Source organism: Pantherophis guttatus, chromosome 5 (assembly GCF_059756535.1).
Source record: "Pantherophis guttatus breed Tessera chromosome 5, ASM5975653v1, whole genome shotgun sequence".
Taxonomy (NCBI): domain Eukaryota; kingdom Metazoa; phylum Chordata; class Lepidosauria; order Squamata; family Colubridae; genus Pantherophis; species Pantherophis guttatus.
In genome coordinates, this window is record NC_142067.1 from 628698 (window position 1) to 642876 (window position 14179).

Below are 14179 nucleotides of genomic sequence, written 5' to 3' on the forward strand. Positions count from 1 at the left end.
TTCGAGCCCCTAACCTTCAACATTTTCTTACATGAGGGAATGGAAGGGATGTGTACAAAATTAGCGGATGACACAAAGTTTTTTGTGGAGATTGCTGCCACCCCAAGATACAGGCTCAAGGTTCACAAAGATTTTGATGGACTTGAACATACTGTTCAGTGCTGTTCAGTGATCAGAAATGTGACTTGCTGCCCTTCAGCAGGAAAAACCTGGAGCAGAGCTACAGGATGGGTGGTGGTGCCTGGCTTAGCGTCAGCTTCAGGGTTGACACTGAGCAGTAGTCCTTATGCGAAGGATTTGGGAATTGGTCTGATCTTGGTAGACCGAAGGTTAAAGATGGTTCGGCATTAGGTGAAAGGAAAAACACCAGTTTCCTTCGGAATGTTTAGGAAGGGGGAAAAAAGCACCCGTATAGAAGAGGGGGTACCTGGCTCAACAGTAGTAACTGTGAGAGGGATCTTGGAGTCCTGGTGGGCCGTCACTTAAGGAGCCAGCCGTGTGCTGCAGCTGCCAAAAAAGCCAACACAATCCTAGGCTGCATTTTTTTTTTTTTAAATTTGATTTATATGCCGCCCTTCTCCGAAGACTCAGGGCGGCTTACAATGTGCTCAGCAATAACATTAACAGCATTAACAGAGGGATAGAATCAAGAACACGTGAAGTGTTATTATTGCTTTATACTACGTCAGTAAGGCCACACTTGGAATATTGCATCCAGTTCTGGTGACCACAATGTAAAAAAAGATGTGGAGACTCTAGAAAAGAGTGCAGAGGAGAGCAAAAAAGACGATTAGGGGACTGGAGGCTAAAGCATACAAAGAACAGTTGCAGGAATTGGGTATGTCTAGCCTAGAGAAAAGAAGGACCGGGGGGACATGTCTTCCAGTATTTGAGGGGCTGCCCAAAAGAAGAGGAGCTCCTGGAGGCAGGAAAAGAAGCAACAGATGGAAACTAATCGAGGAGAGAAGCAACCAAGAACTAAGGAGAAATTTCCTAATGGTGAGAACAATTAACCAGGGAAACAGCTGGCCTCCAGGAGTTGTAGGTTCTTCATCACTGGAGGTTTTTCAGAAGAGATTTTGCCTGAAATGGTCTTGGGCCTCCTGCTTGAGCAGGGGGTTGGACTAGAAGACCTCCAAGCTCCCTTCCAACTCAAGTTATTAGATTGTTTTGTTATTCTGAATAGGGTTGTCCAGCCAACTGCGATTCCATCTGCCAATGAGATCATGTGCCCACCATGTTCTGGTTCATCAAGAAGGAGGCCGTGGTCTACTTGGTCACATGCCTTATGAAGTCCCATCCACAGCAGTCCCTTGGTCCACTAATTTAATCACACTGTCAAAAAAAGCAGTGAAAATTGTCTGGCATGACCTTTTTAAAACAAATCGTGCTGGCTTTGTTAATTGCACTGTTTTGATTTTCTTTGCCCAGTACTGGGGGATTTCTTAAAGATTTCAGTCAATGGCCCTGCCAGTTCTCAAACAGTTTGTGTGTGGGGGGAAGCCCCCCCCGACCCAGGACCCCTGAATTCATTTGATCATTCCTTACCTGGTTTAATCTGTGTTTCTCTAGCAATGTATGATCTTCTGCGTGCCACAGCTTCCCGTCTCCCAGGGCTCTGCACAGAAGGGCGTGGAAGAGACCTTGTCTTTTGTGGTGATGCTTTCACCCATCCATTTGTGGAGTTGGTGTGGATGTCTTTGGAAAGAAGGAGGACCTCTGGGCAAGCAAGGGAGATGGCTCGATGGCCAACTTCAGAGACTTCTCTTGTTTTCTGCCGAGGAGTCTTGGCCACAAGTCTCCCAGTCCAGCTCACAGATCTCTCAGGGCAACTGAGCCGCCCATCGTGCTGCCCTTACCAGGGGAACCTGCAGCTTGGATCACCCGGAGAATTTGGCCAAAGGCCTCGATCTTCAGGGAAATGCTGGCACTCCCTGCTGGCACCAAAGTTTCTTTCTAGGATTGATGGCCCCTCCTTTGCTTCCTCCCTCTAGGTTGCTTCCAAAGGCAGAAGATCAATCTCCCCAGTGCTGAGCCCAGGAGGCAGGTGGGGACGATCCTCCTGGCATAGAGCTGTCCCGGGGGTTCTGCCGGGGTGGGGGCGGGGGCGGGGGCGGTCCCAGCATCCCAAGGAAGCCTCTCCATCTGCTTGGCTGGCAAAACCAAAGGGAGGACGCAGCTGCTTGGCCCTCACTCTCTCCCTGGCAGCGTCTCAATTGACGTGGGCCCATTGGCCCCACTGTGGGCTTCTCTGGCCTACCGCCTTCTTGGCTGCTTCCCCGTCACAGAAGAGCCAGAGTTCCTCCCGGGGGTTGTCAGGCTTTCTGCCCCCTGAAGCAGCTTGCTTCACAGAATATAAGATGCCTGTGAAAGCAGCCAGAGAAAAGCGCCTGAAGGGTTCATCGAAAGGGGTGGGGGAGCCCTGGCAGAGAGCCAGGGGCCCTTCCTCCAGAGGGGGACAGGAGGCCTTAGAAGGCCTCCAAGCTCCCTTCCAACTTGTTCTGTTATTCTGGACAAGGTCAGGTGAGGAGATTCAGAAAACATTCCCGCAATGGCAAGATTGACTCATATACATAGTCCTCGACTTACAACAGTTCATTCACGGACTGTTCAAAGTTACTTAAGACCATTTTTCACAGTTACGACTTTGCAGCATCCCCACAATCACATGATCGACATTTAGACACTTGGCAGCTGATTCATATTTATGATGGTTGCGGTGTCCCGGCATCACGTGATCACTTTTTGTGACCGTTGGACAAGCAAAGTCAATGAGGAAGCCAGATTGACTTCACAGCTGCACTACTAACTTCACAACTGCAGTGATTCATTTAACAAATGTGGCGAGAAAGGTTATAAAATGGGGCAAAACTCACTTAACAACTGTCTTGCTTGGCAAGAGAAATTTTGGGCTCAAATCTGGTCATAAGTCAAGGACTACCTGTAATTTAAGTTATGAATTCTAGAGGCTCCCTAAATAATCAATGATGTATACTTCAAGAGGTGCCATATTAACTGGGAGGACGGAGCACCTCTGGCTGGCACTCTGCCAATCTGAGCATGGAGTGATGCCCTTTCTGGCTCTTCTTCTGCTCTCTTTTTCTTGGGTCTCAACTTCCTTTTTGTATCACAGTGACCGGAATTGGATACAGGCATAAAGGCAGCATAAAGCAGTATTACTACTTCACATGATCTTGAAACTATCAAACTCCGTGGATGCAACCTACTGATGCACAGATCCATTGAAAGGGATCTGTGGGTGAGGGATCAAGACAAGAAGGCAAGATCAGGGGTGAAATGCTCCCGGTTCGGACCGAATCACCCGATCCAGTAGCGATGGAGGCGGGTGGTTCGGAGAACCGGTACCCCCCCCCCATGCCCAGCTGAGCCGCTTGATCATCAGAGGCTTTTTTTTCTTTTAAATGCCTCTGACGGTCCAAGCTGAGTTGCCTGATCGTCAGAGGCTTTTTAAAAAACCCTCTGACGATCAGGCAACTCAGCTGGGATTGTCACAGCCTTTTGAAAGCATTTTTTACAACCTCTTCGTCAAAGAGGTGTTAGAAAAAATGGTTTAAAAGTAAAAAAAGAAAAATTGGCCATGCCTACCCAGTCATATTAACACTCCCCCACCAAGCCACGCCCACAGAACCGGTAGTAACAAATTTTAGATTTCACCACTGGGCAAGATCCCTGGCTCTACTGCACATGCAGCCCTTGGCTAGTCAGAGGTGTGTGTGGGTTCACTGGCCAGCTGGTGAGAAAAAGTGCCCACGGGACAAAGAGGAGGAGGCGGAGGAGGCCCATCAGCACTGGGTGTCTCAGAGTGCCCCTCCCCTTCCTTGGCCCTGCCCACTTGCCACCCTTCCCGAGACCACCGAAGGAGCCCCAGGGCACCTTCCTGACTCAAGGTCCATTCCAAGCGTTGGTGAAGCACAGCCAACTGGAGTGGCTACACAGAGGCTGGATGGAGAAGTGGGTGGGTTTTGCAGGGGAAGGTCGCAAGTGGAGCAGATGCCAGGAAGAAACCCCTTGCCAGGAACATTCAAGGTTCTCCAGCAGGAGCTGCTCGGCTGGGTCCCTGCTCTTCCGCGCAAGCAATCCAGCCTGGGAGAATCCTCTGGGGCAGCCAAGGGCAGCCCGGAGCCCCACTGAGCAGCAGCTGAGCCAGCCTTCTCCGGGGAAGGACAGAAGGAAGAGTCAGCCATAAATATTGTGGACAACCAGGAAGGCTTGGCATGGCACGGCATGGCACGGCATGGCGGATCAGATTTGTTTCTTCTCCTGGACTGTGAGAACTAGCAGCCGCCACCGCCACCACTTTCATCATCCCCGCCCATGAAATCATAAAAAAATAGAGCAGCAGCAGAGTTAGGATAAACCTGAGGAGGAAGCCAACAGCCAGAGCTCTCCCTCCACTGGGGAAGCCACAGAGACGAAGGACCCAGTTTCTTCCAGGGGCCAACAGGAGTTTTCTGCTGCTATCGCTCTTATTTAAAGAATATGAGCTAAACCGGTGTATCTGGGCTTGAGCTGAAGGTCTCCAGGAAGGTGAGAAGGTGGCGGTTTAGGAATGGTTTCACCACTAGATGTAAGAGAAAGAGCAGCAAAGACTCTGTGTGTGTGTGTGTGTGTGTGTGTGTGTGGTATAAGCCGTAATGAGGGTAGACAAGGAGGTCAGTAGAGAAGAATATATGTCAGCCTCTCCAACATGTTGATGACCTGCAAGCACATTGGAGCTGTACCCAGAACTCCCCCCCCTCCCAAGTGGGTGCAATTTATGATAAATTCAGCACACCTGGAAGCAGGAGCCCAATTTTTACAGGACCAGCAGCTATGAAAATGAAAACTGGTTGGATGTGCTGTTTCAGATATGCTGAGGCTCTCTGAATGACTTTTTGTGCTCTTCCTTTCCAGGGAAGAAAACAATCCAGAAATATCCCCATGTTCATCAACCACTCAGACTTCAGCCCCCCAATTTTCCTCCTGACAGGCTTTCCTGGCCTAGAAAAACTCCATTTCTGGATTTCCCTCCCCATCTGCTGCATGTACTTGGTGGCCATCATGGGGAACTGCGTCATCCTCTTCGTCATCAGGACGGACCAAACTCTCCACTCCCCCATGTACTATTTCCTTTCCATGCTGGCCCTCTCGGACCTGGGTTTATCCTTTGCCACTTTACCCACCACGCTGAGCGTGCTGTGGTTCAACCACCGTGAGATCCACTTTGAGGCCTGCTTGGTCCAGATGACCTTCATCTATGCTTGCTCCATTATGGAATCTGGCATTCTCTTGGCCATGGCCTTCGATCGCTTGGTGGCCATCCGGAACCCTCTGAGATACACAAGTGTTTTGACCAATGGGATGGTGATTAAGATTGGGGTGGTTGGCGCCATCCGGTCCGTTTGCCTTGTCCTGCCAGGCCCCATCCTTATGAGTCTTCAGGAATTTGGAGGCATAAATGTGCTTTCCTACTCCATGTGTTTGCACCCGGATCTCCTGAAGTTAGTTCATTCAGATAGGAGGAACAGCAGCGTCTACGGCCTGATAGTTATGCTCTCATCCACAGGAGTGGATTCAGTCCTGCTAGTCCTCTCCTACTTCTTGATCCTCAAGACCGTCCTGGGAGTTGCCTCCAAGGAGGAAGGCTTCCGGGCGCTCAGCACCTGCGTCTCCCACCTCTGTGCGGTCTGCAGCTTCTATGTCCCCATGCTTGGGCTCAGCATGATCCATCGGTTTGGGAGGCAGGAGCACCCCATCGCCTTCATCCTCATCGCCAACGCTTTTCTGTTATTGCCCCCCGTGACCAACCCTGTTGTGTACAGTGTGAAGACCAAACAAATCCGCCTTCGGATCCTGAAGAAGTTTCAGAGGGAGAGAGAACAGTGAGAGCCTGACCTCGGTGGGAGTCTGGACTGCAAACGTTGTGATCTATGATCTTATATCCGCCATGGACTTTCTTCACGCATTGCTGTGATTCAGAGCAACATTGCAATTCCACATTTAAGTTTAAGTTTATTAAAATTTATATGCTGCCCTTCTCCCGAGGGACTCGGGGCGGCTCACAGCAATAAAATCACAATAAAAACAACAATAATAAATATGATTTAAATTAACAATTAAAACTCAGTTTAAAACCCCCAATTTAAAATTCCCAGAACAGACTCAGCCAGTTTGTTTTAAGGTTTAAGGGGTATCAGAAACTCCTTTATTGTGTCAGAAAGAATGCTGTTATTTTTAACGAAGGCTCTGATCTGCAGTAGAAAGAGCAAACATTGGAAATCCAAATAGGTTTGTCTATGCAATCCTGGCCTGGCATTTCAGAACAGTAGAGAAAGGTTGGTCCCTGTTCCTCCTCCTAAGAAAAGAATACTTTTCAGAGGGTCTGTACTGGTCCTCCAAGTAGCCCCCTAGAAATGAATCTGATTTCCAGCTCCTTCAGTGTTGAGGAAGGATTCTAAACCTCAAATAAAAAAAATGGCTTACGTGTTTGGCATTGTTATTATTTATAAAAGAGAGCTTTATTCTCGGAATTGTTCAGAAGGCCCGGCCAAGTCCTCTGCTGTTTTTTGGATGGAAATGAGGCATGAAATACAAGGAGATATAAGAGTTACTCTTTGGTAAGATGGGCAGCCAATAAATTTGATTAAATAAATGAATAACAAACAAACAAAGATGCACTCTTCTGCCTGTTTGGGCCTTCTGGTCTGCCAGTGAGCCCTGCATGTCTCTTACTTGGGTAGGTCCCAGTGGTGGGTTGCCCCCGGTTCGCACCAATTCAATAGAACTGGTAGTAAAACCAGCGGGAGGCTCTGCCCACCGACCCCGAGGTCATCAAAATGCTTCTGCGCAAGTTCCCACAAAAAAAAGACATTAAAGGCTGGAATATTGAATATAGAAAGTTTTGATCTTGAATTTGGATGGCATGCTTACTTATTTTATGACGACAAAGTTGATAAAGTATTTAAAAGCCATATACTTAGAGATTCTTTGATGAGAGTTTGGAAGAAGCACCGATTCAAATGGGATTATAAAATACCGCTATGGCTGGATCTTGGTCATATTATGTGGAATACAAATATAATGTCACTCGGGGGGGGTTTATACAAAGAGGTTCTTTTTACAGATGCGGGCAGATGGCAGCTGAAGACATTACAGACATTGTTGGCTGAAGGGATTAACTTAACTTGGCTACAATATAATCAATTACAATCGAGATGGAAAGAGGACCAAAAAACTGGTATTATGTTGCATGAGGAAGAATTGGTTAGACATATAAAAGAGAAAGGTCCAATGCATATCAAAAGGCTTTATAATGTTTTGCTAGAAAGGGACTCAGAAACTGAATTAGTTAAAGATTGTATGATTAAATGGGCACAAAATTTTGAAGAATCAGTGATGTTGGAAACATGGGAAAAAATCTGGGTTCAGAATGTTAAATTTACACAGTCTCAGAATTTGAGGGAAAATTTCTATAAAATGTTTTATAGATGGCATTTAGATCCCAAAAAGTTGTCGTGCATGTACCCTAATGTTCAGCCAAAATGTTGGAGATGTGATTGTTTAGATGCCACATATTATCATGTTTGGTGGACCTGTAGGAAAGTTAAGGCTTTTTGGATAAAAATTTGGTGGGTCATGCAGAATGTTTTGAAGAAAAAAATTCAATTTTCTCCACAACTGTTTTTATTGGGTATAGTTAAGGGTTTTACATTGGGTGAAACAAAATTGATATTGTATATGATAACAGCAGCAAGGTTGTTGATAGGTAAATACTGGAAAAATGAAGCCTTGCCCACTATTGAGGAATGGACTTTGAAGATGGCCAGTTTTGCAGAGATGGCGAAGATTTCAGCATACTTAAAAGACTGTTCACAAGAGACTTATGAATGGGAATGGAAAAAGTGGATAGAATATATTCAGAATAAATATCAAACTAGGAAGTACCAAATAGCCTTCATTTGAAAATAATGTATTAGAGATATTTTAATGTAATGAAAAGGGGAAAAAAAGAAAAAAAATATATAAGGGGGAGGGAGGGGTTCAAGTTTTATACAAGTTTTATATTAAGGGGGGTTTCTTTACTTGATATGACTATATTGTGTGGAAGTCCGGGGGGAGGGGAGGGTTAGGGAGGGTTAGGGAGGCTGGGAAGTTTGGGGTGGGTGTTGGGGGGGGAAAAAGGGGTGAAAATGTAATTGTAAAACTTTTGCAATAAAAAAAAAAGACATTAAAATGAAAATGGACACGATTAAACATAAAATGGGATTATTAGAGAAAGAAGAGCTAGCACAAAAAATCAGGAATGCTAAACAGAAATATTTTGAAGATGCTAATAAACCAGGCAGATGGCTAGCATATAAATTGAAAAAAGAAAGGAACCCAAGGAAAATAACACAATTTGTGATGGCTCCTCAAATATCATGTCACCTCTACTCTTTCTCTTCATTAAACTAGCCATACCCAATTCCAGCAACCGTTTTTTGTATGTTTTAACCTCCAATCCCCTAATCCTCTTTGTTGCTCTTCTCTGCACTCTTTCCAGAATCTCAGCCTCTTTTTGTATTGTGGTGATCAAAACTGGATGCCCTATTCCAAGAGTTGATCTTACTAGTGAAGTACTGTATAAAGTGGTATAAACCCTTCACGTCATCTTGATTCCTTCCCTCTGTTATGAAGCCTAGTATTGGCTTTTTTGGCAGCTGCTGCACATGGCTGGCTCATAACCATAAATGATTGCCTAGATCCCTTTCACAGTTAGTGCTGCTGAGCTGAGTACCACCTATTTTATACCTGTGCATTTGATTTTTCTTGCTATGTGTAATTCCTTCCTTTTCTCACCAATGGATTGTATTTTGTTAAATAGGGGTCAGTGTTCAAGTCTGTCCAGATCCTTCTGGATCTTGAGCCTATCTTCTGGGGTGTTGGCTCTTCCCCCCAGTAAATGTCACCTGAAAAAGTGATGAATTTCCCTTCTATCCCCTCATCTCAATAGTTTAAGAAAACATCAAAGAGTCCTGGGCCTCAGACAGAGCCTTGGGATACCCCAAGGCTACCCCACTGACTGCATGCTTCCTTCCAAGTAGATGCAGTTCCATTAAGGACTATAGGTTGGGGGCAGCTGGTCAGCCAGCTACGAATCCATTTGGGGGTGATGCTGTTTAACCCACATTTTTCTGACCTACCAAGAAGTAGGTTGTTGTCAAATGCTTACTGAAATCCAAGTATACAATGTCCACTGCATTTAGCTAGTCCACTAATTTAGTGACTTTGTCAAAGAATCCAATGATGTTTGTGTGACGTGATTTATTTTTGACAAACCCATGTTGGCTTCCAGTAATAGCTTTGCTTCACAGATCTGTTGCTTGATTATCTTTTCCAGAATCTTCTCAAGTATTGATGTAAGGCTGATAGGTCTGTAGTTTTCAAGATCTGTTTTTTCCCCTCCTTTTTTGAAGATGGGAACCACATCAGCTCTTTTCCGCTCCTCAGATAGTTCCCCAGGTCTCCAGGATCTCTGAAAGATATGGGTCAGTGGGTCTGAGACCCCCTCTGCCAGCTCCTTCAGAACTCTGGGATGTCATCTGTCAGGTCCCGATGATTCGAACTCATCTAGGGTGGAACAATGTCCTCTTACCATTTGTTGCCTAGTTTGAGTTGTATTCCTAATCTTTTACGATACTGCTTTTGATAAGTTGAATTATTTTTTTCATTTTGTGTAACGACAAATGCAAATTATGAATTAAGTAGTTCTGCTTTCTCCCTGCTGCTTGTCACCTTCTTGCCATTTTCTCCCATTAGTGGACCAATTGTTTCCTTCACTTTTTTCTTCTTTTTTACATGTTGAACAAACAAACGTTTGTTGCGAGTCTTATTTCATTCTGAGCCTTAGCTTTTTTTAGCATCTCCACCAGGAGAGAGAGAGAGAAAGAGCCTTGGTGGCGCAGTGGACTAAACTACTGCTGTTAAAGTAGCACTTAGCTGCCAGCTGCCTGCAATTACTGCGAGTTCAATTCTCACCAGGCTCAAGGTTGACTCAGTCTTCCATCCTTTCGAGGTAGGTAAAATGAGGACCCGGTTTATGGGGGCAATAAGCTGACTTTATATAAAATAGAACACCACTTAGGGGGGGGCCAAAAAGCCCTACTAAGCAGGTACTATACAAAAGTATGAAGGCTATTGCTTAATGCATTGTAAGCCGAGAAGGGCGGCATATATAAACCGAATAAATAAATAAATAAGTAAATAAATAAATAAATAAATAAATAGAAAGTGGGGGGGGGGAGAGAGGGAGAAGGGATGGGAATGGAGGGGATGACCTTGAGGGATGGGAAGAGAGGCTGCCTAGGATATAATCAAACCAGAGAGGAAGGAAGCCCCTGGGGCTTAATAGTTGGAGAAAGAACCTTCCCTAATTGATCGAATGGTTAAATGGAGATGGGAAATCTGTACCTTTCTGAAGGTACAACACACTTTGCAAGAGTCTGTTAGTGTCATTATGCCATAAAATAGAATTAGCTCATCTAGTTGCATCTCCTGTCTGGTTTACCTGGTAGGGCTGATACTGGCTGATAACGTAGATTAGAACGAGGGAACCAAATCTTGAATCTGAGGCAAAAGAGAGACATCCTTTGGCTTCTGGGCTTTCTGTCTTCTCCAACATGGGCTTCGGGAGGTGAGTGGGGCATATTTGTGACCAATTCTTTTTGACCTGAGCAATGATTGCAAAAGCAGTTTAATCTCTGAAAGCCTACATCAGTCCTCAAAAGAGCATTTATAGATACCTCCAAAGCTTCATTTTCAAAGTGAAAATTGAAAACATTTTGGAATATGGTACTCTGAATATTGAAAAGAAAGTAAAGGAAAAAAAACCTCATCATTTTAAGAGGAAGCAAAAAATGTCACCTGTTCGGCAGAAAAGTAGCACAGTTTATCAACCCTTAACTCAGAGCAAAACAAACTTTAGGAGGAGGACAATAAAAATGCTTTTGATAGGATTGAGTGGAGTCCAACTGTTTTCTCACAGTGCAAAAGTCCATCCCAGCAACAGAAATGAGGGTCGGTGGAGTTGGCTCTTCCACCCCCACCTCATTTGTGGGTGCAGTGGGGACCCCTGCCTCACTTGCCGAAGGCCCCCCTGAGCCTCTTCCAGATCAACTGGGTTTTTACAGCATAGACCACGGGGTTGAGCATTGGTGGCAGCAGCTGGTAGAGGTTGGCCAGGAGGATGAGGACCGACTGGGGGATGCCATGGCCAAACCGGTGGGCAAAGAAGGAGAAGAAGGCTGGGGTGTAAAACATCAGGATGACGCAGAAGTGAGAGCCGCAGGTCCCCAGGGCCTTCAGGCGGGTGTCTTTGGAAGGAAACCTGAAGACGGCCCTGAGGATCAGGAGGTAAGAAGCAGCAATGAGGAAAATGTCTAATCCGGGAGACAGAAGAGTTGTCACAAAGCCATACCAAATGTTGACAGCAATATTGGCACAGGCCATGCGGGCAATGCCCATGTGCTCGCAGTAGGAGTGGGGCATCACCCTTTTCCCACAATAAGGCAGCCTCTTGAGGAGGAAGATGGTCGGGAACATCACGCAGAAACTCCTGACCAGAGCCACTAAGCCGGTCTTGGCCACCACGGAGGGAGACAGGATGGAGGTGTATTGCAATGGCCAGCAGATGGCAACATAGCGATCAAAAGCCATGGCCAGCAGGATGGTTGACTCTGCGATGAAGCTGATGTGGGTGAAGAACATCTGGGCAAGGCAGCCGTCAAAGGAGATTTCCTTGGAGTAGGACCAGAGGACGCTCAAGGTTTTGGGCACAGTGGAGGATGACAAGGCCATGTCGGCCACTGCCAGCATGGCCAAGAAGAGGTACATGGGCTCGTGGAGGCTGTGCTCCATCCAGATAAGGAAGAGCAAGGAGAGGTTTCCCAGAAGCGCAAAGAGGTACATCAGGCAGAAGGCCACCGCCATCCAGCTGTGGTATTCCTCCAGGCCAGGGATGCCAACCAGGATGAAGGAAGCCGGAGGGAGGTTGCTCTGGTTGCTGGGCTGTTGGGGTTCCTGAAGCATGTTGACTCATCGCACCCAAGCCCAGGGTCCAATCCTCTGGTGGAGGACTCTACCGAAGGAGGGAGAAAGAAGGTGGAGAGGTTACAATTGGTGTGGTTACACCCGCAGGGGCCGTAGCTTTCATTCAGAGGGAACCAGCCACTTCATTAGTAAAAATTACGTTGCTAGAATTTCTAGGATATGATGCTGTAATGAGTGACGAGGCAATATTTTGAGAAGTACTTCAAAGAAGCTAATGAAGAAACATTAATGAAGCATTCTTAATGAGGAAAGAGGACAAGAAACAATGGATGGAAACTAATCTAGGAGAGAAGCAACTAGAATTAAGGAGAAACTTCCTGACCGTGAGTGTTCCATTAACCCGTGGAACAACAGCCCCTTGCCTCAAATTGTAGGGTCTCCTGACTGAGCAGGGGGTTGGACTAGAAGACCTCCAAGGACCTTTCCAGCTGTACTCTATTCTAAGAATTTCGACCAGAAAGAAATCCAATACAGTTTATTGGATTCTTTTCTTCCCCCTGGAAACTCTTGTTTGTAAATACTGACCAAAGAGGAGAAATTGCCTGCTAGCTGACTTCGGAAAACCCTACCTAGAACTGCCACAGAGAAAAGGGAGTCAACGTATCCTCTAAAGCACTCAAAGGCAGGACAAGAAGCCACGGATGGAAACTAAGCAAGGAGAGAAGCAACCTGGAATTAAGGAGAAACTTCCTAACAGTGAGGACAATTAACCAGTGGAACAGAAGTTGCCTCCAGAAATTGTGGGTGCTCCATCACTGGAAATTTTCAAGAAGAGACTGGACAATCATTTCTCTGGAATGGTATCGAGTCTCCTGCTTGAGCTGGGGGGTTGGACTAGAAGACCTCCAAGGTCCCTTCCAACCTGTGATTCTGTTATTCTGAGAGTTCAGGAGGAAAACACAGCCAACCTCTTGGTTGGGTGGATTGGCTTATAATTGATTCCATGACTTTACAGGTGATGCAACACAATGAGATTGGTCTGTAACTTTCTACTAGAAAACTACATGGCCTCCCCTTTTAAAGATAGGTATGACTGTGGCTAATGACCATAGGCCAGGCAAGGAGCTGGTTCTGAAAGATGCCTCATGGATTGTGCACAGAGGCTCAGCTATGGCAGTGGCGAGCTTTTTTAAGAAGCAAGCACATAATCCATCAGGGCCAAGAGATAGAGATGGCTTTAGGTTTCAACATTATCTACTGTGAAATCAATATGTAGTAAATCATTACCATTAGTTATGGTACGACTAGGAAATGTGGGGCAGCAGCCATTGCTGTCGACAAAGACTGAACTGAAGAACGTATTGAAGAGATAGTAGGCCTTAGCAGCTTCATTGTTACAGTCTTCCCCGTTAGGCCCTTTTAGGGGTGGGATAGTTTTCGAGTCTTTAAGTTTGGCATTTATGAAATTATAGAAGGCTCGGGTGGGTTTTGAGTGTAACAGCTCTTCCTCCTGTTTGCAATGGTGACTGGTACATTCTGCCTTTATCTGGCGGCATAAGGCTTTATAGCAGTTTTTAAAGTTAGCTACATAGCCAGTTTTGTTTTCTCTCCAAAGAGATTTTTTCTTGGATTATAGCTTTCTTATTGTTATGGGAATTTGGTTTTTTGTTTTTTGTTTTGGCTTTAGGGGTTATTATTGGTACGTATAGGTTAATGACTCTATTGATTTCGATCAAAAAGTGTTATAGTGGTCTCCTGCAGTATTACAACCTGTGAACAGCTATGAGATCATAGTTGCCTTTTTTAAAGTTATAATTTGGAGTCCCATCATTATGACCCTCTTTGCAAGGAGATAAATTGAAACAAAAATCAATCATGCTCTTGGAAAAAGGTTCTTTTAACTTGTAGGCCATAAATTCAGTTTAGACTATTGCAGAAGATGAGATCTAAGCAGTTGTTGAGCCTAGTGTTGTTTGTTACCAACTGTTCCAGCCCCAGAGTTGTAGCAACATTGTACAGGGTTGCATGTATAGGTTCAGTTGTACATTTGTTTAGGGTTCAATTAATAAGAGGCAAATTGAGGTCACCAAGAAAGATAAGGGGATGAGGACAGGAAGCTGCCCACGGTAGTAGTGCAGTTAGTTTGTTCATA

At 45.5% G+C, this 14179-nt stretch overlaps 2 protein-coding genes across 2 annotated transcripts; one reads left to right on the forward strand and one right to left on the reverse strand.

The window, feature by feature from the left end:
* Positions 1-4655: 4655 nt before the first annotated feature.
* Positions 4656-5587, forward strand: LOC148113267 (olfactory receptor 51G2-like). The gene is made up of 3 exons (XM_087895649.1): positions 4656-4673; positions 4915-5460; positions 5567-5587. Exons 1-3 carry the CDS (start codon positions 4656-4658, stop codon positions 5585-5587), a joined length of 585 nt encoding a protein of 194 aa, XP_087751775.1.
* Positions 5588-5611: 24 nt separating this feature from the next.
* On the reverse strand, positions 5612-12066 carry LOC117656762 (olfactory receptor 52Z1P-like). Its single transcript, XM_034404931.3, has 2 exons — positions 11156-12066; positions 5612-5853 (listed from the first exon to the last, which is right to left on the reverse strand). The coding sequence occupies exons 1-2, from the start codon at positions 12064-12066 to the stop codon at positions 5697-5699; spliced, it is 1068 nt and encodes a 355-aa protein (XP_034260822.3). The 3' UTR covers positions 5612-5696.
* Between the last annotated feature and the right edge of the window lie 2113 nt (positions 12067-14179).